Genomic DNA, 23,674 nt, shown 5'->3' with positions numbered 1-23,674 from the left:
ACCCTACATCATTGCAAACTGATTGCAAATGCTAGTTTAATAAATAAAGTTGAATAAATTCTGGCTTTCATGCTGCTTGCAATATCACAGTTTGCTTGTTTTGTATAAATTGGTTAAGTGCCTTTTAAAGAACATCAAATCCTAATTTGAAGAGCAGAAAACTGCATTCTATTATTTCCCCAGCAGGTGTCTCTTTAAGTACATTTTTGAATGTGATCACTTGTGAGTATGGAATGATATTGCGGACATTATTCAAAAGGCATTGCAAATTGTATTTGCAATTGCGTTTTCAATTTGTGGACGCATAAAATGTGACATAATCCAAACGCAAATGCAAATCGCGCATTACCGTTTTCATTTTCGATTAAGTGAACGCACAGTGTCTGCCAAATTTAAAATGGAAATGCAAAGTCCGTTTGCAATTGTGTTTTCCATATCTTACGAGCTATGAGCCTGTCATATTTAAATAGCAATATTAATTACCACATTTGCCTTTTCACTCTCTCTGCACTGTGCATGTAAACTGCCAAAACTCAAATGGAATCGCAATACCTTTTGCATTTGAATTTCCAACGTCTACACGGAAACCTGTCAATCAAGTGACAGGGGTGGGGCCATTTTATTGGGCGTGTTTGCATTGGGAAGTGAAGATTGTACTAAAATGTACCATGTTTTTACTAGGGTAAATATAAGTTAACGATAGTGTTTATAATTAAGCCACAGTAGCCACAAATGTACAGTTGTCTGAGACGTTATGAAATGTTCTTTAATATCATGAACCATAAAATGTAGTCAGTGTTCTGCTATTGTTTATTTTCATAATAGGTAAACACAGGCCACACGTTAAGATGGTCACAGATCTGGTGCTGATTCAGTGTAGCTTGGTAGCTCAGTGGTTAGTGACTGTCATCTCTAATGGCATACTGTCTTTTAGCGCATGTTCAAAACCCGGGTCAACACAGACGTTCTTTATTTTTTTTGTTTATCCTACTAACTTCAGCCGCCAAACGGGCGATCATACAGTGAGGAAAATTGCATTAGTCAAGGCGAGCTGACATGTTATCAAGTACGCTGCTGTTTGCAGAATTACCGGACCTGCGTCCTCGCAGACATCACACTCCTGAGTCGAATGCACAAAGTCTGAACTACTGAGGATGCAAGTCCGAAATCAGCGGCTGAAGTTAGCAGGATAAACAAAAAAATAAAGAACGTCTGTGTTGGCCCGGGTTTCGAACACGCGCTATAAGATGGTATGCTGTTGGAGATGACAGTCACTAACCACTCAGCTACCAAGCTACACTGAATCAGCACCAGATCTGTGACCGTCTTAACTTGTGGCCTGTGTTTACCTATTATGAAAATAAACAATAGCAGAACACTGACTACATTTTATGGTTCATGATATTAAAGAACATTTCATAACGTCTCAGACAACTGTACATTTGTGGCTACTGTGGCTTAATTATAAACACTATCGTTAACTCATATTTACCCTAGTAAAAACATGGTACATTTTAGTACGATCGTCACTTCCCAATGCAAACACGCCCAATAAAATGGCCCCACCCCTGTCACTTGATTGACAGGTTTCCATGTAGACGTTGGAAATTCAAATGCAAAAGTTATTGCGATTCCATTTGAGTTTTGGCAGTTTACATGCACAGTGCAGAGAGAGTGAAAAGGCAAATGTGGTAATTAATATTGCTATTTAAATATGACAGGCTCATAGCTCGTAAGATATGGAAAACACAATTGCAAACGGACTTTGCATTTCCATTTTAAATTTGGCAGACACTGTGCGTTCACTTAATCGAAAATGAAAACGGTAATGCGCGATTTGCATTTGCGTTTGGATTATGTCACAATTTATGCGTCCACAAATTGAAAACGCAATTGCAAATACAATTTGCAATGCCTTTTGAATAATGTCCGCAATATCATTCCATATGTGAGGAGGACCGTGAGGTAGGATTGTGAGCGACAAACAGGTTTAACTGTACTTGCTACTGGCACATTTAATAGTAGGCTACCAATGTAGAATTTAAAAGCATAATAGTCTGACATGCACAATCTGGAATTTACACACATATAAGCATAATCTTGCAAATCTGCATTAACTGAGCACTCCTGTTCATTAGTCGCTGCTACTCATTTTATTTATACCTAAAATGTATCTTAAAACATATATAATTCCAATAATGCTGATAATAATGATAATAATAATAATAATAATAATAATAATAATAATAATAATAATAATAATAATAACAACAATTATTCGTGTTTTTATGAATTATAAAAAAGTGGAAAGGACCAGAACTATTGGGGCGTGAACTTAGACTGTATGGGCGTGACGAAAAGACCATTTAAATTAATGTGATTGGTAATTTCAAGTGTCCATCACTGACATCATTAGTCCCGCCCACATCAAAGCCCCACCCAGTTACTCATTTCCTGTTGAACAGCTGTCATTCAGACCGCCAGTTCAAAACGGAATACCATTGGAAATTAGCAAACTCAAAATTATGTATTTGGAACAAGATTCAAAGAGATGTATATGTCGGAAGACGCCGATTTGCCTGCGCTTTTTAGGATTCTAGAACCCGGAGTAACGTTATCGGTGGGACATCCTTCCAGCTCATCACTATGAGCTCTGAATGCCGCTGTAGCGAGTGAATGCGTGATCAGTTTTAAACCTTAAACCAGAACATATCACACAGAGTGTTGAAGTAAAGAGGCTCAAAAGAAAGAGATAACTCTTTTTAGACATATTCGGAAGCTTATCTGAAATCTCACAGGCGCCGCTCCGATCGCGTGACTCGCGCTCCCACGCGCTCATACACACACAGACTTTACTTTAAACTGCTGGAATTCAGTGACATGCATCAGCGGGGATCGTTCGTCTCTCCGTTGCTCAGCGGTGTTTTCTGCCAGTGCCACTCGGAAGAGTATCAGGGCTCGGACCCCGGTGGAGGCGGGGGTTGTGGCCGGACTCTGGGCTCCGCGACATCTCTATCCGAGCACCGCCATGACGAGTCTTGCGACTCCCCGCATCACTGCCCGGTGTGCGGCGGGCCCGAGCAGGAGCATCGGCTCAAGGTGCTCTTCCAGATCCTGGATGTCAACAGAGACGGAGGCATCTGTGTCAACGACCTGACCATCGGACTGAAAAAGCTGGGGGTCCATCGCACAGAACATGAACTCCAGGTGAGTTATCCACTTTAGACTATTCAGTTATCCAACTATAATAGGTCTTTATAATGGGATTACAGGTAAAGTCACACTGATAGAGAGAGGACAGACTTCTGAGGGACACAACTATTACTATTACTAACATTACTATTTATTAAATCCCAGAAGTACAAGTTATGTTCTTATAGGCTATTGGCTTCTTACTTTCACAGTTCTTGTGTGGGGTTACTCACTAAACCTGCTGATCTGAGTGACATTTGCTTAACACAGTGCCACAAATGACATCTGTGCCTTTCCTTTCTCTGCACTGTGTGAAGAGGATTTTTCCTAGAAAGGTTTACAGTTGTTTTTGATCATATGGCTAAAAAGAACTACATTGTTGTGTGAACACTTGTGAAAAGCTTATGTGGCATGATAGGAATTAGATTTTTTTTTCTAGCATCTATTTTGAGGCAGGTGTGTGGGTTTCTGTCCACCCAAAATATACATTTAACATGGCAAATTGAGCTTAATTTCAGGCAGGAAGAAGCTGTTCTCCTTATTTAGCTAGAACAATTATTTTATCATTATATTACATTATATATATATATATATATATATATATAAGAGTTATCAGGTAATTATAGATATATACATTATATATATGTTGCTTCTCAAAAGGTTTTTTTGAATGCTTTGCTTTGCTTTGCCTCCGATATGCTAAACATTATAGAGGATGCCCATATACAGGCATGTTCTTTTCTAATCAGAGTTCAGTATAATTTTCACTATCATGATTATTAGATATGAATCTAGACTAGAATGTAACTGCCCAAGGAAATGCTTAACTAGGCAAGAGTCTTTTGAGAACATACAAAGCCACATAACTAATAAGCACAAAAAAGAAGTTGCTGTTGGGAAATTCACAACGCGTTAAGAATGTACAGAACCGGCTTTGAGTTGTCATAATCTGATAAAAGGAAATGGAAATCTGGGGAATGTGAAAGAGGAAGAAAAGGTTTCACTTTTATTACTTCAGAAGATACGATAAATTATACAGCTACTTAATATTAATTAGCCTGAGCTAACTGTTGGAAAAGTCATGAGACCTTCTGTCATTTATGATTGCCCACCCTCCCTCTCCCTCCCACTTCTCTCCCTCTCTGATGGGGGAAGGTGGGAGGTTTTATCTTTTACAGGTAGCATAATGTTAATACTTTCAGAAATTAAATGGAAAAGGAGTTTCAGAGATGGTTTACTCATTGGCCCAAAATGAGGACAGACATGTTTTGCATTCCACACTACAGATAGTTTCATCTCTGGGTGTGTTTTACAAGCTTTTGACTAATTTTCCTTAAGGTCAAACACTTTTTTGGATAACGGCATTCTTGGACAAAAGCCTGGCTGCAGAATTTTGCACATCAAGAATTCCTTTGTTTGCCAACTAACAAAAGCACTTCGAACAAAACCGAAAGTTCCTCTTTAGTGGACTAGCTGAGATTTGTTGGCACTGCTAAAATAGACCAGTAACTGTGCTATTACATGTTTAATTATGAAGGTCAAAAGAGTTTGCTGCTTAATTCACAACCTCTCATCGTGATGACTGACATCTGCTGCTTCAGTTACGGAAGGCCAAAATAACTTACTGGCACTTTAATAATCAAGGGTGGATTGCACGTACTTGAACTGGATTTGCATGCTGGAATTGCAAATGCAGTGAGAAAATAATGCAAATGCAGTCTATTCAAAAACACTCAAAAATAGATTGTTACATAAGAATCTACTTTAAATGTTGTATGAATGGGCATGTGCAGAAATGTTTTTAATTGTAAGAGTTTTTAAATGAATCTCACAGTAAATGGGTTAATGGAACAGCTATATATGCAACAGTACATGTAGACACTTTTTACTTTATTTCAGCCTTCCTTTTCTTTTGACAATAGTGTGTGTCTGGCTTTCACTGAACCTGACCGAATCATGCTTTTCTGGCATTTACTCTAGGGATGCACCGAATGTTCGGCAACCGAAATTATTCGGCCGAAAATAGCCAAAAAAGCACTTTCGGTGTTCGGCCGAATAAGTAAATAGGCCGAATAAATTTTGCCGAACAATGACGTTTTTAATGACGCAATCAAATAACCCGCATAGAGTGAGAGGCGCGCTTTATGCAGCAAAAATGTCAGCAGAGTGGAAGCACTTTAAAGTGTCAGAGAAAGAGGCAAAAACAGCCGTTTGCAGACATTGTTCTGCTGAATTGTCCAGAGGGGGTGCATCAGCAAAAACGTACAGCACTTCAAGTTTAATTTATCACTTAAAATCAAGACACCCCGAACATCATGCAGAGTACGAGAAAGACACGGCGGCGGCTACGGCAACAGCAGCAGCGAAAAGAAAAGTAGCTCCCAGTCCTAGGACACCCACTCCATCTGTGGCTGACTTCTTAGAAAAGGCAAAAAAGTTTGCCAATGACAGTGCCAAAGCTAAAGGTATAACTAAAAGGATAATGGAATTCATCGCATTGGATGATCAACCATTCTCTGTTGTATAGAGGATGTTGGATTTCGCAGGCTTATAGACCATATTGAGCCCCGTTACACCATCCCTAGTAGACGGCATTTCTCAGACGTGTGCTTACCTGAGATGTATAACGTTGTTTCAACTAACGTCCATGAGCTTTTGGCCACAGATATTGCAGCCCTCAGCTTCACGACTGATATTTGGAGCTCGGATGTGAGCCCCACTAGTATGCTGAGTTTAACTGCGCAGTGGATCGACACAGATTTCAAGCTACAAAAGATTGTGCTTCACTCACAAGAGTTTAGAGGGTCCCATACAGCTGTAGCCATATCCGAGGCGTTCGCCAACATGTTTGACACTTGGCGTATCGACCGATCTAAAGTGCATGCGGTAGTCAGTGACAACGCAAGAAATATGGCTAAAGCCATGGAAGATAGCAATCTGAAAGGCATACGGTGTATGGCACACACAATTCAACTGGCGGTCAACGAGGGATTGTTGAGTCAGCGCAGTATAGCAGATGTGATAGCGATAGGCAGGAAAATTGTTGGCCATTTTAAACATTCACCGCTTGCCTATGCGCACCTACAATCTATCCAAGAACAGTTCGGAATGCCACAAAAACGTTTCCAACAAGATGTGAGCACAAGGTGGAACAGTACATATTATATGCTGGAAAGCCTTTTTGTGCAAAAGCGAGTCTTGGCTACATACATAGCAGATCATGACCTGCCCGCGACATTCACCGCACACCAGTGGGTGTTAATCGAGAACGTTCTCTCTACTCGCCCCCTTTGAGCAGATAACAAAAGAGATAAGCTCATCTGATGCATCTGTGGCAGACGTCATACCCTTACTTGCAGCATTAAAGCGTCTTTTAAACAAAGAGGCTGAAACAGACCACGGAGTGAAAACAACTAAAAGAGCGCTCTTAGAAGCTGTCAGCACACGATTTAGTCAGGCGGACTCAGAACCCCTGTACTGCATCGCGACTGTGCTTGATCCACGATATAAAGATCATTACTTGGATTTGGGGAAAAAGATGCGCACACGAGAAATGATCCAGGCCGAGTTGGATTTGGGAAAGCCGCTAGGTGATGGAGACGGTCAGGTGATGCACAGCGCAGGAGATGAAAACAGCGCAGAGAGTAAACGGGCTCGTACTACAGATAAGGCGCGCACAGTCTCGCTGTCTGACATGTTCGATAAGATCCTCCAAGAGAATAACCAATTTGCAAGACAGAGGACAAGCTCAACCGCTCAACAGTTAGAAGGGTATCTCTCAGAAGTCCCCATCCCCAGGAGCAATAACCCTCTCGAATTTTGGAGGACCAATCAAGGCCGCTTTCCCGACCTGGCGCAGATGGCACACAGGTAGGCTACTTGTATGGGAAATTAATTTAAGATTTTATTTATATTTTGGATTATGGTAACACTTTATAAGTAGTTTCTATTTTTAACATTAACTAACAATGAAAAACCCTTAATAAAAGCATTTATTAATCTTAATGTTAACATTTACTAATACGGTATTAAAATTAAGTATCACATTTGTAATTTTTGAATTAAAAAGTGGTAGGCCTATTTGTTAAAATTGTTAATGCACTTATACTAACATGAACTAAATATTTTTTATTATCTTACATTAACGAAGATTAATAAATACCATAACAAATGTATTGCTCATTGTTAGTTAATGCAATAATGTTAACAAACATTTTAAAGTGTTACTACCTATATTTTATATTATGTATTTTGTGAAAATTTTCAGTGTAGTAAAATAGTAGGCCTACACTGGGTTTCAACCATTTCATTATCTTGAAGACATTGTTCGTTTTGAAATGAGCAACTGTCAGAAAACTGCAATAAAATTTTCAACTATTCTGCAGGTACTTGTCGGCTCCATGCACAAGCACCGACAGTGAGAGACTGTTTAGTGCTGCATCTCATGTCATCGATGAGAAGAGGAACCGACTTTCATGTGAGAAAGCAGAGAAACTGCTTTTCATAAAGAAGAACCTGCCACTTTTCCTGAAGAAGTAGGCTAAGTAGGCTTATGTCTAGGACAGTTATTCATTTGTTGTGGGTTCATCCACCTTTTTTGCACTATTCAATGCACATTTGTTGTTGTAGACATACAGAGTTACATTCTTTCAGCAGTCAGTTATAGGCCTAACATAGGCTATTCAAGAAAAGGGCTTCAAAGATGGCTTTTTTTTTTTTACTAATTTATTTATTTTAAGTTATATTGTGCTTTGTTTGTATAATATTTGCTGGAATGTTCAAAAATGTTCAGTGTTAAATAAATTTTTTTGAAATTGTATTTTTGTTATTTGATTTATTTATCTGAAAAGCAACACAAAATAGTAAAAAGCAAATTTTTACCATTTAATTATTGTAGTGGTGAAAAAATTGGCAAAATAAATGGAAAAAATGCGAAACACCGCGTTCGGTATTCGGCCTTCGGCCAAGCATTTCATTATTATTCGGCTTCGGCCAAGAATTTCATTTCGGTGCATCCCTAATTTACTCTTAAACTCCCCATTAACTTCACTGCTTGATAGTTTGCTGTTATTCTGTATCGGTTTCATTGGGTTACAGACTGTGAATGAAGCTTATCGCACAGTCAGTAACTGCTTAAAATTCAAGCAGAATAATGTAAATCCTGCCACAAATAGAGCCATTCAATTCCTCCCACATCAGAAAATGATTCCCTCAGTGGCTCATTACGTCAGTCTGCTAGAAAACCTGCTAATATTGAACATCAGTAGCTGCATTCTAATCTAATCCTCTTCATTTAGAAAAATATTGGGTTTAACGTTCTGTTTAAAAATGTACATGCATGTCCCTTGTGTTTATTTCCTTTCTTTCTCTTAAATGTATTTTTTTTTGTTTTATATTTAAAATCTGGTGCAGTAATAGCAAGCAGCCAGACCCTTCATCATGTTCAATGGGCTGTGTGAATAATTTATGATCTCTCTATTGTCGTCACACATTAATTAGTTAATGTGTACATTTATCACATTAATCAGGGGAAGCACTACTGTGATTGGGTATTTATTTTTTTATTTTTGGTACCATGACGTGTACATTTTGTAAGGTCCATACTCTGTCCAAGGAAGGCATCCGGTGCTGGCAGAGGGTTTCATGGGTGTTTGGAGTTATTCAATTTAGGTTAAACTCAAATCTGACTCCATTTTAGTATGACCTCCAATTTAGATTGAAACGCAAATTGGTTGCTTGACTATTTCTAATCATTCTTATTCTGAGATTTGATTATTCTATGTATTCTCTAATATGATTGTACTCATTCATTCAGGTGCTCATGTCGCTCAAAGATATCGCTTTGGCCTTAGCGGTCACATTCTCGTCAGTCTTGGTTATCAGAGGGAGGTAATTGGCAGAGGTGGAAAGAGTACAAAAATATTCTACTCAAGTAAAAGTACCATTACATTAATGAAATTTTACTTAAGTACAAGTAAAAGTACCAGTCTAAAAATCTACTCAAGTAAAAGTAAAAAGTAGCTCATTAAAAATTTACTCAGAGTAAAAATTACTTAGTTACATTTTAACAGTGGGAGGGAGTCAAAATGGGACAGGCCAAGGGTGTCAAACTCAGTTCCTGCAGGGCCACAGTCCTGCACAGTTTACATTTAACCCTAATTAAACACACCTGATCCAGCTAATCTAATCATTTAGGTTTATTTGAAAACTACATGATATGTGTGCTGGAGCAGGGTTAGAACTAAACTCTGCAGGGCTACGGCCCTCCAGGAACTGAGTTTGACACCCCTGGGATAGGCCTATTAATCTCAAACTAGTTGTTTTTAATATAAAGGAATCAGTTATTTAGAATAATAAAACATTTGGGCTGTTACCAGGCAAATCAGTATCGACAAGCTCATCTTTTAATGCAGAGGAAATGCAGAAGATTCATTGGAAGTGGCATTTAGATGTATTACACTGTCTAGTGCAGGACAAGAATGCATTTAACCTGCAGTTACAAATGCATGAATAATGTTTTGATATACAAGACATAAAATGTTGAATACTCATTTGAAATGATAAGAAATTAATTATTTAAAAAAATCAAAAGATACTTTAAATGTGAAATTAAAATGGCCAGTATGTGTCAGCAAGTCACTGTTAATAAGTGAGTCATTGCGATTGAACCAAATCATTTAAATGGTTGATTCATTCAGGAACGAAACACTGTCACGTTGCTCAGAGACGCAAAACTGTGCTTTGGTGGCTGTGTTTGGAATTATTTTCTGTTTGTAGAAATAGAGCTAAAAAAGGCAATATGGTGTCTAAAACGCAAGTCTCTTAATTAACTTGTTTACTGAACTGTTATATATATGTATGTATGTATATATTCATGATGATTTTTGGAGGAAAAGATGGCATTCTTTGTGTGATTTTGATTTAATATATGAAATTATATAAATATGTGAATTTTCTGCCCCTATATCTTCAATTTTGTGATCATTCTAAATGCATTTTAGGAAACTGAATCACACAGTGAAAGAACGCACTATAAATGCGCGCGCACATCATTAAAACAAAAATAGCACACTCCTCACCACTGCCTTTTTGGCTAATTTGTGCAAAACCTCTTGCTAAAATGTCAAAGCTTCATTTTAACCACCAATGCAACGATGCAAATATTTAGCTTACCTCTACATTCTTGCGAAGGGTTGATATCTTGTCGAGATTTTATAAGCTGCTAGTTTGGTCTTCCTAGGCAAGCTTACACTGCATAATAGAGCATACATATGGCCAGGGGTTCACTTCATTTCCTTCGAGTTCAACTTCAGAATATGACAGGGTTTCAGCGGTGTCTGCACCACTAACGCCTGTTTTGTCCGTCTGCATCTTTCTTGTGATTTTAGCGCCAGTTTGCCCTCCTCATCATTTTTTATTGCCGTGGTTTCCAGGGAGCGATTTATTTTTTTTATTTTTATTTTTTTTACTCTGTAATTAATACGTTTTAAAATGTAGCGAAGTACAATACTTCAAACAAAATATACTTAAGTAAAAGTAAAATTACAGATTTAAAAAATTACTTTAAAAAGTATTAGTACACAAAAAAGCTACTCAATTACAGTAACGCGAGTAAATGTAATTCATTACTTTCCACCTCTGGTAATTGGCTAATACTTTAGACAGCCACTTCATGCTGTGGGCTCATTCTTGCTACAGAAGGCCATAATCCTTTTTCTGCAGTCCTTTAAATACAAAACCAAGATAAAACATCCCCCAAATGGAGACATGTACAAACAATTGGAATTTGCATTAACCCAGGTCCCAGACAGGGGTAGTTTACACCTTTAAAGGGAACAGAAGGTAATTTACATGGAGGACCCTGGAAAAGGGCACTCTCATTACAGTAATCAAAATATCTCTTAACTCTTAGGATTTGTACTATCTTTAAGTCTACTTTTGTAAGATTGAGACCATTGTACCACTCGCTCTGAGACTATTCAAATGATACCAAACATGACTGTAAATATTACTTGCATTCATGTTGAACATTATATGTATATGGACTGAGTGGAGGGAGGATGGGTAAGGAAGGGGATGAGAAGGAACATGTGTGAGAGAGGTGTTTCCTGAAACCTCCACTCTGTGGGGTGTCTCAAAGATCCCGGTGTATGTTTGCATTGTCTGTTTCTCAGGAGATCAAAGTATCGGAGTTTATTTTATCCTTACAATTTAGACACCTGAACCTAATATTAGGCAACATAAAAATAAACATTCGCAAGTAAAATAAGGGAGGAAGGATGTAAAAAATGAACAAGTTCTGCTGTTTAACCCAGATTCAGTTGCAAAGAAGGAATGGAACCACAACAGCTGATCAATGAATGAAGTAGATATTAATAGGCGAGTATTGCAGTGTTTTCAAGAAATGCATGTAATCACCCTGGAGGCGTTGCCAGGGAGATCCTAATGATGCACTAGGTCTTAAAAAAAAGCAGAGGGCAGAAAAAACAGTCAGCAGAATTTCCTCATTGCTGGATAAGAGATCACTCCATAAGATGGCTGTATTTTGTCATCTGATTGGCTGCCTATGCATTGTCAGATGGGCAGCCAGTGTGGAGTGCTCTGATTGGCTGAGGCACAGCTGCAGTGAGGTTTCAGCTTTTTTCATTGCATCACTTTTTACCGGCTCTGTGATGCAGCCAACCTGCAGCAGCTTGCAGATGCAGAGAAAAACTAGCGCTTAAACATGGAATCGCTTTTAAAAACAGATTCATTGTGAGGATTTCAGCCTCTTTCAGTTAAGTTTTTTTTTCTTCATGTTTTTAGCTACTTTGCAGTGTGTCATAATTGTGAAGTGATGTCACTTGAAGAGTGAATGACTTTTTCTTCTTCAGCTTTTTGTGTGTTGTTGCACTCAGCAAAGAACATGTTTTGGGAAAGTTACCTGGCCAGTTTGTTTTGGATAAATGCTGTAGGTTTGCAATGATTTAGAGGCGATTATGAGAGAACTGGTCATTCACTGCATCTCAAAGTTTTTTGAATTGGTCACCGGGTTACTGTGGAAACGCTGTTGGATATGCCAGCAAGCTTTGGGAATTGTGTGGCAGTGTCCCCATCTGCCCTCATCCTCCTGGCCTCACATATGACTGCCTGAGCAGTTTCTCTCTGTACGCACATACTACATCTGTAGACGTAGTTCTTGAGAAGACCAAGACAAAACTCAAGTACACAAACAGACTTGGAGCATCTTTATGAAGATGCTCAAGGAACTTTGGTCATCCCTGTCCCAGTGGCTTCTGGGAGTAACAGCGTGTGAACATGATACTGCAGGGCCACCTGACGGGCTAAAGGAACAAAACTTGAAAAATGCTGCAAAAATGGAAGGCCAGAGGGAACCAGACACACAGGCAGATTCAGTCGGTCAAGAGAAGAGCACAGTATCTCCAAAGAAAACGACAGTGTTGTAGAGGTCTTCACGGGTCCACTTGGATCCGAAAACCCGAGGTCCGACCCGAGACCCGAGCGGGTTCGGGTCCAAAACTCCAACGAGTACCTCGGACACGGGTCGGATTCGGTATTAGTGGTCTCGGGTAATTTAAAATAAATATGCCTTTTCCAAATGGACCCGAGAAGACCCGAATTCTTTTAAACTATGTTGGGCATTTAACAAAATTGCATTATTTAAAACAACTATGACACCGTTCTCTCATTTTTTCTAAGTGTGAGAGCAAATCAGCGCTTCTACGTGCAACGGGCTATAAGCACGGTTGCCTCGCAACGCATTTATTTACTCAGTTCCACATTAACCAACCCCCCTCCCTTTGCCAAGAACTAGTGCGCCATCATGTGGATGGATGTTTGACTAAATGCAAGTACCGGTATTTGAATTGTCGTTAAGCCAGGCCTGTCAATCAATTTGAAAAATACGCGACACTGTCAGAAAAGCATGGAGGCGATAACAGACATTGCGAAAAAGGTGAGGGAAAACGAATATGTAGAACAGAAACATCCAGGGTCGTCATCGGTGTTTAGTCAAAATCAATGACTGGGAGACTTTGTATATTTTATTGAAAATCTGTTATTCTGTAATCTGAAAAGTTATATTTGAGAAACAGCCATCGGTAAATTTTATCCTGTGGTGGTTCTAATGTTAATCATCGTATGGTCCGGTAAATAACATTATGCCAACTTTTAAAGGACGTAATGGGTTACATGTGTGATTGACATTTCAGCACTTCAGCGCGTAGGCTACTCCTACTGCCGCGTCTATGTTAAGTGCATTTTTGAGAAACGCATGGTTGCAGGCTGTGCACATGTAAATGCCGTTTACGTTCGGGTCCAGTCGGGTTCTAAAGGAAATGCCGTCAGGTCGGGTCGGACTCGGGTCTAATTTTATCGGGTCTGTCTCGGGTCGGGTTTTTCTTTAAAAATAAATAATGTATGCATGTCGGGTTCGGGTAAGTAGTGATTCGGGTCGATTCGGGTCGGGTACAGTTTTTAGGACCCGAGAAGACCTCTACAGTGTTGATCATAGTGGCGCCTCCTAAGGATCTTAAGCAGGTATTGCAGAGAGAATTGCTTATGCATTGATATTTGTACTTTTTTGGTTTCTGAAAGGAATATAATAACAACTGAACTGCTGCACTTTTGCTGCAAGTTTTTTCAGCTCAGATCTCCCAAAACTGAGCTATGAGTGATATTTCATATCTCATTATTTTCATATGGAAAATTAGTGAAATGCAAAATCAAATTGGCTTCATGTGATATAGGCATCTGAGAAAGGCCCATTTTAATGAATTTTTTAAAGATATTACATGTGCACTTGATCTGAAATTGAATCATCAGGAGTCACCATTGTGGTTTAAAAGATCAGGAAAAGTTCTATAATCCCATTTTTTTTGTTATATACCCTCAGAAAAAAATGGTATGCTTTTAACAGACAAGCAGCATATAGTCAGCAATGAACTGGTGTGAATTTTTTTTTTTTGACTTATGCATTTGAACGTTTCTCTCTCCGACCCCAAACTGTTGCTTCATAAATCTTTATTGGGTTACAGTCTTCACTGCTCTCTAAATATTATTAATGTATAGTCAGAAACCTGGTCCGACTCATTAGGGAATGATCACATGCTAGTGCCAGGATTAGACCACTTCAGATCTGATTCAGTTATCTCTTATATAGGGACAAACAAGATTAATCACATACTAAGCGCTAAAACTGTTTATTGTTTGAGGTTTTATCCTGACCACCAATTTTACAAATTAGTTGTTGCTAAATTGACCCTTTTCTAACCCCTTGGTTACTGTTGCTAGATTTGACAAGCTTTACTGAGGACTGCATTGGAGATCTTTAATGAGTCGCCCACTTTTTTGCATTGAAAGTGGTAAATGTTATGGGAGCTGAAATTTTACAATTTATTTTTCTTTTCTCTTTAGTAAAAAAGTGGAATTTAGATGAGTTATCTTTTTTTTTAAGTAGTCAAATAAGATGCTGTCTGCTTGCCTTATTTTAATTATATGAATATTCCAGAAACCTGCAGTCTTTATGGCTGTCAGTCTTTAAGACAGATACTACGGTAAGCTTTTAAGAAGGTGATGCTGTATACGACGTGAGCCAATTACATAGCATTGTTCGCAGTACAAGCCTCGAAATGGCCTTTATACGTCCCCTAATCGCATGTGACAGAAATACCGGCGTTATGGTCTTGATAGCTTCGAAAACAGACGAGAGCTGTGTAGGTTTTTTTTCTCACATTGCCTTTAATTTTTTTTTTTTTCAGCTGAACATGTTGTGTTTGTGTCTTTACGTGTCTGTCCATATCTCAGAACGGATAGAATTACAGTATTTTGAGTCTGATAGTTTACCAGCGCAGCTGAAGTCTCTTTTCAAGTTGAGTTTATTTCTTCCGTCACAAGAATTCGATTCATACAGGAAGTGGCGAAAGGTATGTCATCTGTATTATTATTATGTTAAAAGTGATTGTGTAGTAGTGTGTCAAATGTTTTATTTTGTATATTCATTTTTAATTTTAGTTTAGATTGGTAATTTATTTGTGATGTCATTTGTATTATTTCTATTTCCATATTGCATGAATTAATTTTTATTTCAGTTTTCATTTGAGTCATTTTAGGTATTCACTTATTTGACTAATTTAGTAAATATATATTTATGTCAGTTGCTGATGCAACATTTATAATTTTCATTTATTTAGTTTTTAGATTTTTCAATCATCTTTCTATTTTATTTCATTTTCAAATTTATTTCACTTACTGAAAATAATTTTTTATAGTTTTAGGTAGTTTGAGTTGACACAGGTCTCAAATGTAAGCTGTGGGTTTTGTGATTTAATGAAATTCTGTGTTGTTTTAGATGGTCAAAAAGTTCTTGTGAACTAAGAGCTGTGTGTCCTGCTCATTCATGTCAGAATTTAAAGGGATGACTCAGTTTAATCCAGATTATTTAACTCCGGTGTTTGAACTGCTTTTAGAATCCCTTAGTTAGAGCTCACTTTCATTTTTATGCCTAAGTGACTTTTTTGTAGAAAATACCAAGAAATATAAATGTAAACCAAAACAACTTTAATATGTACACTATAAAATTTAGTAGTCAGACTGCAAGTATTTTTTTCAGTTTTTCTTCCGATTCTCCAGTTTTTTTCTATGACTGCATTGTCATCTTCAAAAGGTTAATGTTCTCAGCACCAAAAACTTGTTCCCTTCTCATGACCCACTTTACTGCAGTTGAGTCATTGTATCATCAGGATTGAGTGTGAGAAGACGATGACTATCTTTAACCTGCTTTACACTGGCAGGGCGATTTGAGAACGTGATCCTGACAGTCTGAAAGGATGCACACCGGACTATCAGGCATGATGCTGAACTCTCTGCCGAAAAAGGACTTTATTGACAGAATTTTAAGTTATTGGAGCTCATGTATAAGTTAATTTTAGTTTATTAAGACACTTTTTCTTTGTTTTTACTAAAGTGTTATTATGCACAAGTCCATAATCTCATAATGGAAAGCAACATAAAATAAATGATCTGACTCAGTGATTTGGTTTTCAGTGGCACGTTACGAGATGCTGATGTCACTGGGTGGGGTGAAAAAGTTCAGCAGTGGACAGACCAGTCATTTTGTCACACACTGTTAGAGCAACATTAGCCAGGAGTCATGCCATGGGCCTGATTTTCTATTAAAACTGGAAACACATTTGCTTTGTTTCTGTCTTTCCAGAGCACTTCAGGTTAATGATTCATTCATCTTCTCCATCCCTTTCCATTAGCTTCAATTATATGCTGCTCGATGGTTTAGACAGCTACTTTCCTAAAGGTCAAGCGTTGTCAGGATGGGCCTCATAATGCTGATGCTCATGAGAATGTTCAGCATGGTCCTATCAATACTCTCTTCAACAAACAAAGGCCATATGTCTGTCCCTAGTGGCCCATTAGCTCAACACCCCAAGCACCAGCTCACTGACCTCAAACATGACCTGGCTTGATTCTGTCCTGAGGTCTTGATGTTGATTCCAGCATGTTATGTGTTTCAGAAAATCGTCAAGGCTGGAGACAAAGACTTGGATGGTCAGTTGGACTTTGAGGAGTTTGTGCACTACCTGAGGGACCATGAGAAGAAGCTGAGGCTGGTCTTCAAGAGCCTTGACAAAAAGAACGATGGTATGTTAGTGTTTCGGTGAACTTACGAGCATTTTCTTGAATTATAGATGTTTTTATTGGTCTCTTTAATGGTTTTTTTTTTTGTCTTTTTGTATTATGTCATATTAAGGCCATCTTTTTTTCCAAGTTTGCTGATGCTCCCTAGTTGAGAACCACTGTTTTAGATGTAAAAATCACGTTTCCTTTTAAAACTGCAGGTCGCATAGATTCCCAGGAGATCATGCAGTCACTAAGAGACCTCGGGGTTCATATATCTGAAGAACAGGCTGGAAAGGTCCTCAAGAGGTGATTCGTTTTATTGATTGTATCTGTCCAACCCCCTTCATTATCTTTAGTCTTTTAGTCTTTTATTCACAGCTAGTAATTCAGACCTGACTGGGAACCCTCTAACACAACACGTGTTATACAACGATTTTTCAGCATGTTTATTTGACATTCTTTGACGAGCCAATACCCAAGAGTTTTTTAGAGCTCCTAAAGAAACCAGAATCACATATACGAACTAATTGCAGCACATACAATAATAAAAGTTATTTTTCATTTTGTGTATGTGTGTAAATGTCTTTAGTCATACGCGTCTCTCTTTCTTTATCACTCTCTCCTTCTTGTGATCCCACCCTCTCTCTCTGCTCATCTTATCAGAATAAGGAGGGGTCATATATATGCCCCTATAATGTAGTAAGTTGTGGTCTTTTCCCTGCACGTTTGCCTTGCTCTGCTTTTTCATTTCATCTGCTGATTCATCTTCATTTAGCATTTTTGAGGTAACTTTTTTTCTCTCTCTCTCTCTCCCTCTCTCTCTCAGAAGCTATTTTGTCTAATGTGGGTAGTGCTTTGGAAATATTAAGTAAGCTGATGATGCCTCTATTTAAGGAATTAAAAAAAAAATCACAACGAAACCTTTAGCAGAAGAAAGCTTTCGTAAATTATTAAAGAAGAATTCCAAATTCAATAGATCTGATATGCTGAAACCAGGGACATTTTTGCATGTGAATGATTTTTATTTCCTAGCAGCTTTTTTTGCTAAATCTAAGCAGTTCTTTATGGAAGTGCATACATTTTAGAAAGAGTAAGCTGGTCTTTTTTTAAGTAAGGAGCTGCTACTCAAAGCCAAAGAAGTTCCTGGCATATTTAGTTTTGGTCTCTTTTTTCTTTTCATTTGAACAGTATGGATAAAAACGGTACGATGACGATTGATTGGAATGAATGGAGAGATTACCATCTGCTTCATCCTGCTGACAACATTCCTGAAATCATCCTCTACTGGAAACACTCTACGGTAAACCTGAACCACACCATCCTGCCATGTGCCTTACAGATCAAAGTTTCCAGCTTTGCTTTTAGCGCCAACTTTCTCTCGTTGAGTGGGTTATTGTGCTTTTTACAGACTTTGTATTCTGTGTAAATTGCTTTTGCTTGTGTCACTGACATTCACCACACATCTCGTTTAAACTGATGTACTGCCACCTTAGTCATTCAGTCCTTCTAAGCCCACTTAGTTCATTTTGATTCCTTGCACTTGAAATACTCCTGAATGGGACAAAAAGGTTCACTGTGATCCAGTCTGATCCTGTTAAACAGATCAACAGTGCTCTGACATCACTGACTTGACCTTTTTGAGCCAGGAGTGGTAGATGTGTCCACCTCATGGATTATTCTAACACTGTCCCCAGGTGAACAGATAACTCACACTTATATTACAGAAGAGTAATTTCACTTTTTTATTATAAATTAAATCCAGTTATTTGATACACAACCTCTCGCTCTCTCTCTCTCATAAATGAACACTTGATAAATTACACTTTTCTGATAATTGAATATTGAAGTGGAGATTCCTAGACTGCAAGCTTACTGGTGTTTTCCGAAAGCAAGTGCGTTTAACCCTCTGGTGCTCCTTATTTGGGAGTCACACTTGTGGTCTTCATGGTCAATTGTGGAGATTCACGGAGACTGTGAATGTAGTCTCACTCCACATGATGTCATTTCCTCTGTGCAGATATTTGATGTTGGGGAAAGTATGATGGTCCCGGATGAGTTTACGGCGGAGGAAAAGAAAACGGGAATGTTGTGGCGACACCTGGTAGCAGGAGGTGGAGCTGGTGCAGTGTCCCGTACCTGTACCGCACCCCTGGACCGCCTTAAGGTTCTCATGCAGGTATGAGACCCCCTGACACTACCTGTACAGCTTACAGCACACATCTTATGATCAATGAATAATACACATTTAAGTTTGGAAACATGCATTATATTTTCTTAGATTTATATTATATTATGGTAAACATATATACTTTACACATATATATTTTATTCATATTAAGATGTATACTATAAAGACATTCTACTTGAATATATTACTTTACACATATATATTTTATTCATATTAAGATGTATACTATAAAGACATATTCTACTTGAATATTCAAAATGTAGTTTATTCCTGTGATGACAAAGCTCAATTTTCAGCAGCCATTACTCCAGTCTTCAGTGTCACATGATCCTTCATGCTGATTTGGTGCTCAAGTAACATTTCTAATTAACATTATTAATGTCTAAATTGACACTTCTGATCAATTCACGTCACAACATTTGTTTCATGAGAACCATCTTGAATAAAATCCTAGTTTTAGTGAGATCCAGTGTGCAGCTTATGAAGGGACTACATCTTGTGTTGCTTTAGGCACACTGCTACTGTAGTAAGTGTACTGTTGAGTCACTATGGTACAGGATGTTCTGTTCTTTGGATTAGTGCCTCGGTGGATGACCATGCACATTATGAAATGCCTTAGTGAGGCTAGTTTCAGTTTGGTTTGGTGGATTTTAAAATTCTCCATTTTTTTAATTCATCTGTATATGAATGTATAGGACTATAAAGGACATTGAAGCTTAGCTACCCATATAGCTTACCTTACCTGAAGTAAACTTACATTAAAATGCTTAAATGAAATGACATTTCGCCACTGCAATGGTGTTGGCAGGTTCATGCGTCACGCAGCAACACCATGGGCATTGGCGGAGGATTCGCCCAAATGATCCGTGAAGGTGGACTTCGGTCGCTGTGGCGAGGGAACGGTATCAACGTTTTGAAGATCGCACCTGAATCTGCTATCAAGTTCATGGCGTACGAGCAGGTAGCTTGTCATTGGAATCTTTCAGCAATTACAAAATCAGAACTATAATTCTGGATGTTTAAAAGAATGCAATGTTAATATATTTATCCACAATGTTTAACTGTTGCTTTGAATGTGATTTAAATAATTTTTTTAAATGAACATAATACTGTTATCTGACTTAAAACCTTTGAAAAACGTGCTTTTTTTCTCTCTTTGATATTTATTCTGAGTTCTAAAGCTCATTTGCCCTGTTCTTCAGATTAAGCGGCTGATTGGCAGCAATCAGGAGACTTTGGGAATCCTGGAGAGGCTGGTTGCTGGGTCTCTCGCAGGAGCTATTGCTCAGAGCAGCATCTACCCCATGGAGGCAAGAGCATAAACTGTCATTTAGGAATAAAGTTTGAGCACTGTTTTGAGAAAACAAAAGCTTTCATTTCAATAATAATTATTAAACAAGCTATGACTAGATCTCCCATGCTTTCTTTGTATCATGATATGTGATGTACAGATGTAAAACATTATGTTTCCAGAGTTTTTAATTACTAGCTGCCATTTCAGAAACTGAAACATAATCAAGCTGATGATGACTTTCTATGTAGACCAAACAAAGAATTGCTCTTGGAGCTTAAACAAAGCTTTTTGTGTGTTTAAGGTTTTAAAAACTCGTCTTGCCCTGGGAAGGACGGGTCAGTACTCTGGTATCACTGACTGTGCTAAACATATATTTAAAAAGGAGGGACTGACAGCCTTCTATAAAGGTTATATTCCCAATATGTTGGGAATCATCCCTTATGCGGGAATAGATCTGGCTGTTTATGAGGTAAGATTTTACACAGTAAAACAAAAAGATTATATATTTGTCAGTGGCAACTGACTGAAATAAAATCATTTTAAGTTAAAGTGAACATTTATTTAGATATTACTAGTGCTGTCAAACGATTAATCGCGATTAATCGCATCCAAAATCAAAGTTTTTGTTTACGTAGTATATTTATGTGTACTGTGCATATTTATAATGTATATATAAATACACATACAGTGGTATATATTTTGAAAAAAATTACACATATATACATTTGTTTTTATTCTTATATTTTATATTATATATAAATATATTTAATATATAAACATAACATATTTTTCTTAAATATATAAATGCATGTATTTGTATTTATATATACATAATCAAAAATATAAAATATACTCGGTGCGCACACACATTATTGTAAACAAAAAAGTTTCTTTTGGATGCGATTTATAAGCGATTAATCATTAGACAGCACTAGGTATTACAAAATTGCTGAGAAAACTGAAATGAAAATAAATTAAAGCAAATTAGAAATAAAAACAAAAACTAGTAATTTACAAAAGCACAACAAAATTACATCTAAAATTGAAACCTGAAAATATAAAAAAGCTAATTCAAAATATTAGTAAATACTATAAATACTACTAAATAACACTGCTACATCTTTTTTTTCCCTCAGTTTTCTACCTCCTGAATGTTTTATAATTCATTTATATTGTAAATATTTTTATATTAATTTACATTATTTTATATTATAATTACTTTAATGTGACGCTCTTATTTTCATGTGTAGACATTAAAAAACTCGTGGCTGCAGAGGTATGCTACAGACAGTGCCGATCCGGGTGTGTTTGTGCTGCTAGCCTGTGGTACAATGTCTAGTACTTGTGGACAGTTAGCAAGCTACCCATTAGCCTTAGTGAGGACACGAATGCAGGCTCAAGGTAAGTCTTTCATAAACTCTCAAATACGTAATTAGAAGGCATCCTGTCTAATTCATTCACTAAGTAAACTATTATCATTTATCATTTATGTCACAGTCCAGTTGATTTTTTGCTTCTTGTTCTTGCCCTTCATTGGTTAGCAGCTACTCAGGAAGGCAGCCCACAGATGACCATGACTGGTCTCTTCAGACATATTGTATGGACAGAGGGCGCTATTGGACTCTATAGAGGCTTGGCACCCAACTTTATGAAGGTCATTCCTGCAGTTAGCATCAGCTATGTGGTGTATGAGAACCTAAAGATCACCCTTGGCGTCCAGTCCTGGTGAGGAGAACCCAAAGACTGTTCAAATCCGCAATGGCTTTTGTTTTTCCTCTCAACTTTTCTTTTGGACTACTGAAAGAGATCGTCCAGGATTGCCAGTTTGCACTCGAGAAGAAGTGTAGCAACAGTGGGCCAAGACAGAGCTTGCATGAGGGGAAGAGTTACTGGAATATATGAGACCAGAGACATGCATAGAAAATACAATCCTAGCTGTAAGTAAAATGTGAACATCTCAAAATGGCATCTGTATTGGATCCAGACACTTCCTTATTCCGCTCCCGAGGTCATGTGGTTGCATTTGCTATATTTTAGTAGGGAGCAATCATATGCAAGACATTTAGAAAAACTACTATATAGAAAGGAAGGGCCAAACACCTGATGGATTCTAAAAGCCAGATTTACTAAAGCATTTAGTATATGCAAAGAACATAACACTGCATCCATTAATGAACTCATTTAAACTGCACGACTGAAATATAATGCGCTAAAGGCTTTAGTAGATACAATGCTAATAATCCTGGTGTAGTCCCTTCAGATCACTGTATCTTCATTCCACTGGATGCCAGTGTTCAGTAATATAGAGCTGACTGGGCCAGACACAAATTTGTTACAAGATCACCCACATACTTGCATTTCCCTGTCATCATTTATTCCCTTGTATTACTTTAATTGACATGCCAGTCTTGGAAGGTATAATGTGTGACAAGGGAAATATTTGAAATATATGTCTTATTCATCAAATTGTTGAGGACTTTTCATTGTTAATTTATTTAATTTTTTTTTATGTTGTATATTTATTTCATTTCAATTGAAGGTTACTATAAAAAAAGACGTTCTAAAATGAAAAACACTATGTATGTGCACACACTCCCCATGGCGACTGGCAGCTAATTAAGCGTTATGTAAACGTTTCTAAAATAAATCTGTGTGTGGATCCAGTGTAAAATGACCTGGGTTTGAGAATTTAGCAGCAGTTTTAATGTAGTGGGTTGAGTTCTGTGTCTAGATAGACACTGTAAGGTCTTCAGTTGAAGAAAAGCGGTGCTACAAATTGATTTGGTTTTACATTCAAACAATTCTTGTTCATAAATTGATCAGTTATCTGCAGTGTACAGTTTCTCACCAGTATTAGGATTTGAAACATGACTATAACACTCTATTAAACTCTAGTCGAGGGACATATTGAAGCAGTTGAGTTTAATCAAAATAAACCAGACTTGAATTTATAGGAGGTTTTTTGTAATGGAATGATCGTGTTGAGTAATTGAAGTGGTTGTGATTTAAGCAAATATTCTTTTTCAGCATTTATGTTTAATATTTGTATCAGGTTGTGGGCAAAAATGTTTTTGTAAAGGAAACACTAAAAAGGTACAATATAAGTTAGGATCTCTTTTGATAAAAATGTATTTGACTCTACTGTGCAGCAGTAGGCAAGTATCTTGTATATTTGCATATGACATATTTCAGGATTGGCACCCTTATGTGCATTTTGACTGACAAGGAGAGAATAAGTTGTCCTTATAGCTATTGCATGTGAAGTCCTAAAACCCACCGGGTCAATGGGTTGTTCCCCTTTGTGATTCTACAATACTGTAGTGTTCATATAGTTGCCTTATTTATGAATTTTTTTGGGGGGGGGGGTG

The 23,674-nt window shown here is 37.6% G+C and overlaps 1 protein-coding gene across 6 annotated transcripts; it reads left to right on the top strand.

The window, feature by feature from the left end:
- The first annotated feature begins 2,454 nt into the window (after positions 1–2,454).
- LOC132141281 (calcium-binding mitochondrial carrier protein SCaMC-2-B) lies at positions 2,455–22,187 on the top strand. 6 transcript variants are annotated; one of them, XM_059550661.1, is made up of 11 exons: positions 2,455–3,207; positions 16,719–16,845; positions 17,043–17,130; positions 17,488–17,523; positions 18,013–18,124; positions 18,842–19,000; positions 19,821–19,973; positions 20,215–20,322; positions 20,608–20,775; positions 21,557–21,707; positions 21,851–22,187. In XM_059550661.1, the coding sequence occupies exons 1-11, from the start codon at positions 2,881–2,883 to the stop codon at positions 22,033–22,035; spliced, it is 1,614 nt and encodes a 537-aa protein (XP_059406644.1). In that variant the 5' UTR covers positions 2,455–2,880; the 3' UTR covers positions 22,036–22,187. The 6 variants fall into 6 exon arrangements, with proteins under 6 accessions (XP_059406644.1, XP_059406641.1, XP_059406640.1 ...); XM_059550663.1 differs by lacking the exon at positions 2,455–3,207 and adding an exon at positions 14,855–15,116; XM_059550658.1 differs by lacking the exon at positions 17,488–17,523.
- The last annotated feature ends 1,487 nt before the right edge of the window (positions 22,188–23,674 follow it).

This window comes from Carassius carassius, chromosome 5 (assembly GCF_963082965.1).
Source record: "Carassius carassius chromosome 5, fCarCar2.1, whole genome shotgun sequence".
Lineage (NCBI taxonomy): Eukaryota > Metazoa > Chordata > Actinopteri > Cypriniformes > Cyprinidae > Carassius > Carassius carassius.
Note: the sequence above shows the minus strand (reverse complement) of the source record. Positions and strands in the feature narration are given on the sequence as shown.

Excerpts from the sequence above, each read along its gene's own strand:
- LOC132141281 (XM_059550661.1), top strand. The coding sequence starts at position 2,881 with ATGCATCAGCGGGGATCGTTCGTCTCTCCGTTGCTCAGCGGTGTTTTC. Across the intron at positions 17,131-17,487 it reads GCTGGAAAGGTCCTCAAGAG|AATAAGGAGGGGTCATATAT; the intron begins GTGATTCGTTTT and ends TCATCTTATCAG. Across the intron at positions 17,524-18,012 it reads ATATATGCCCCTATAATGTA|TATGGATAAAAACGGTACGA; the intron begins GTAAGTTGTGGT and ends TCATTTGAACAG.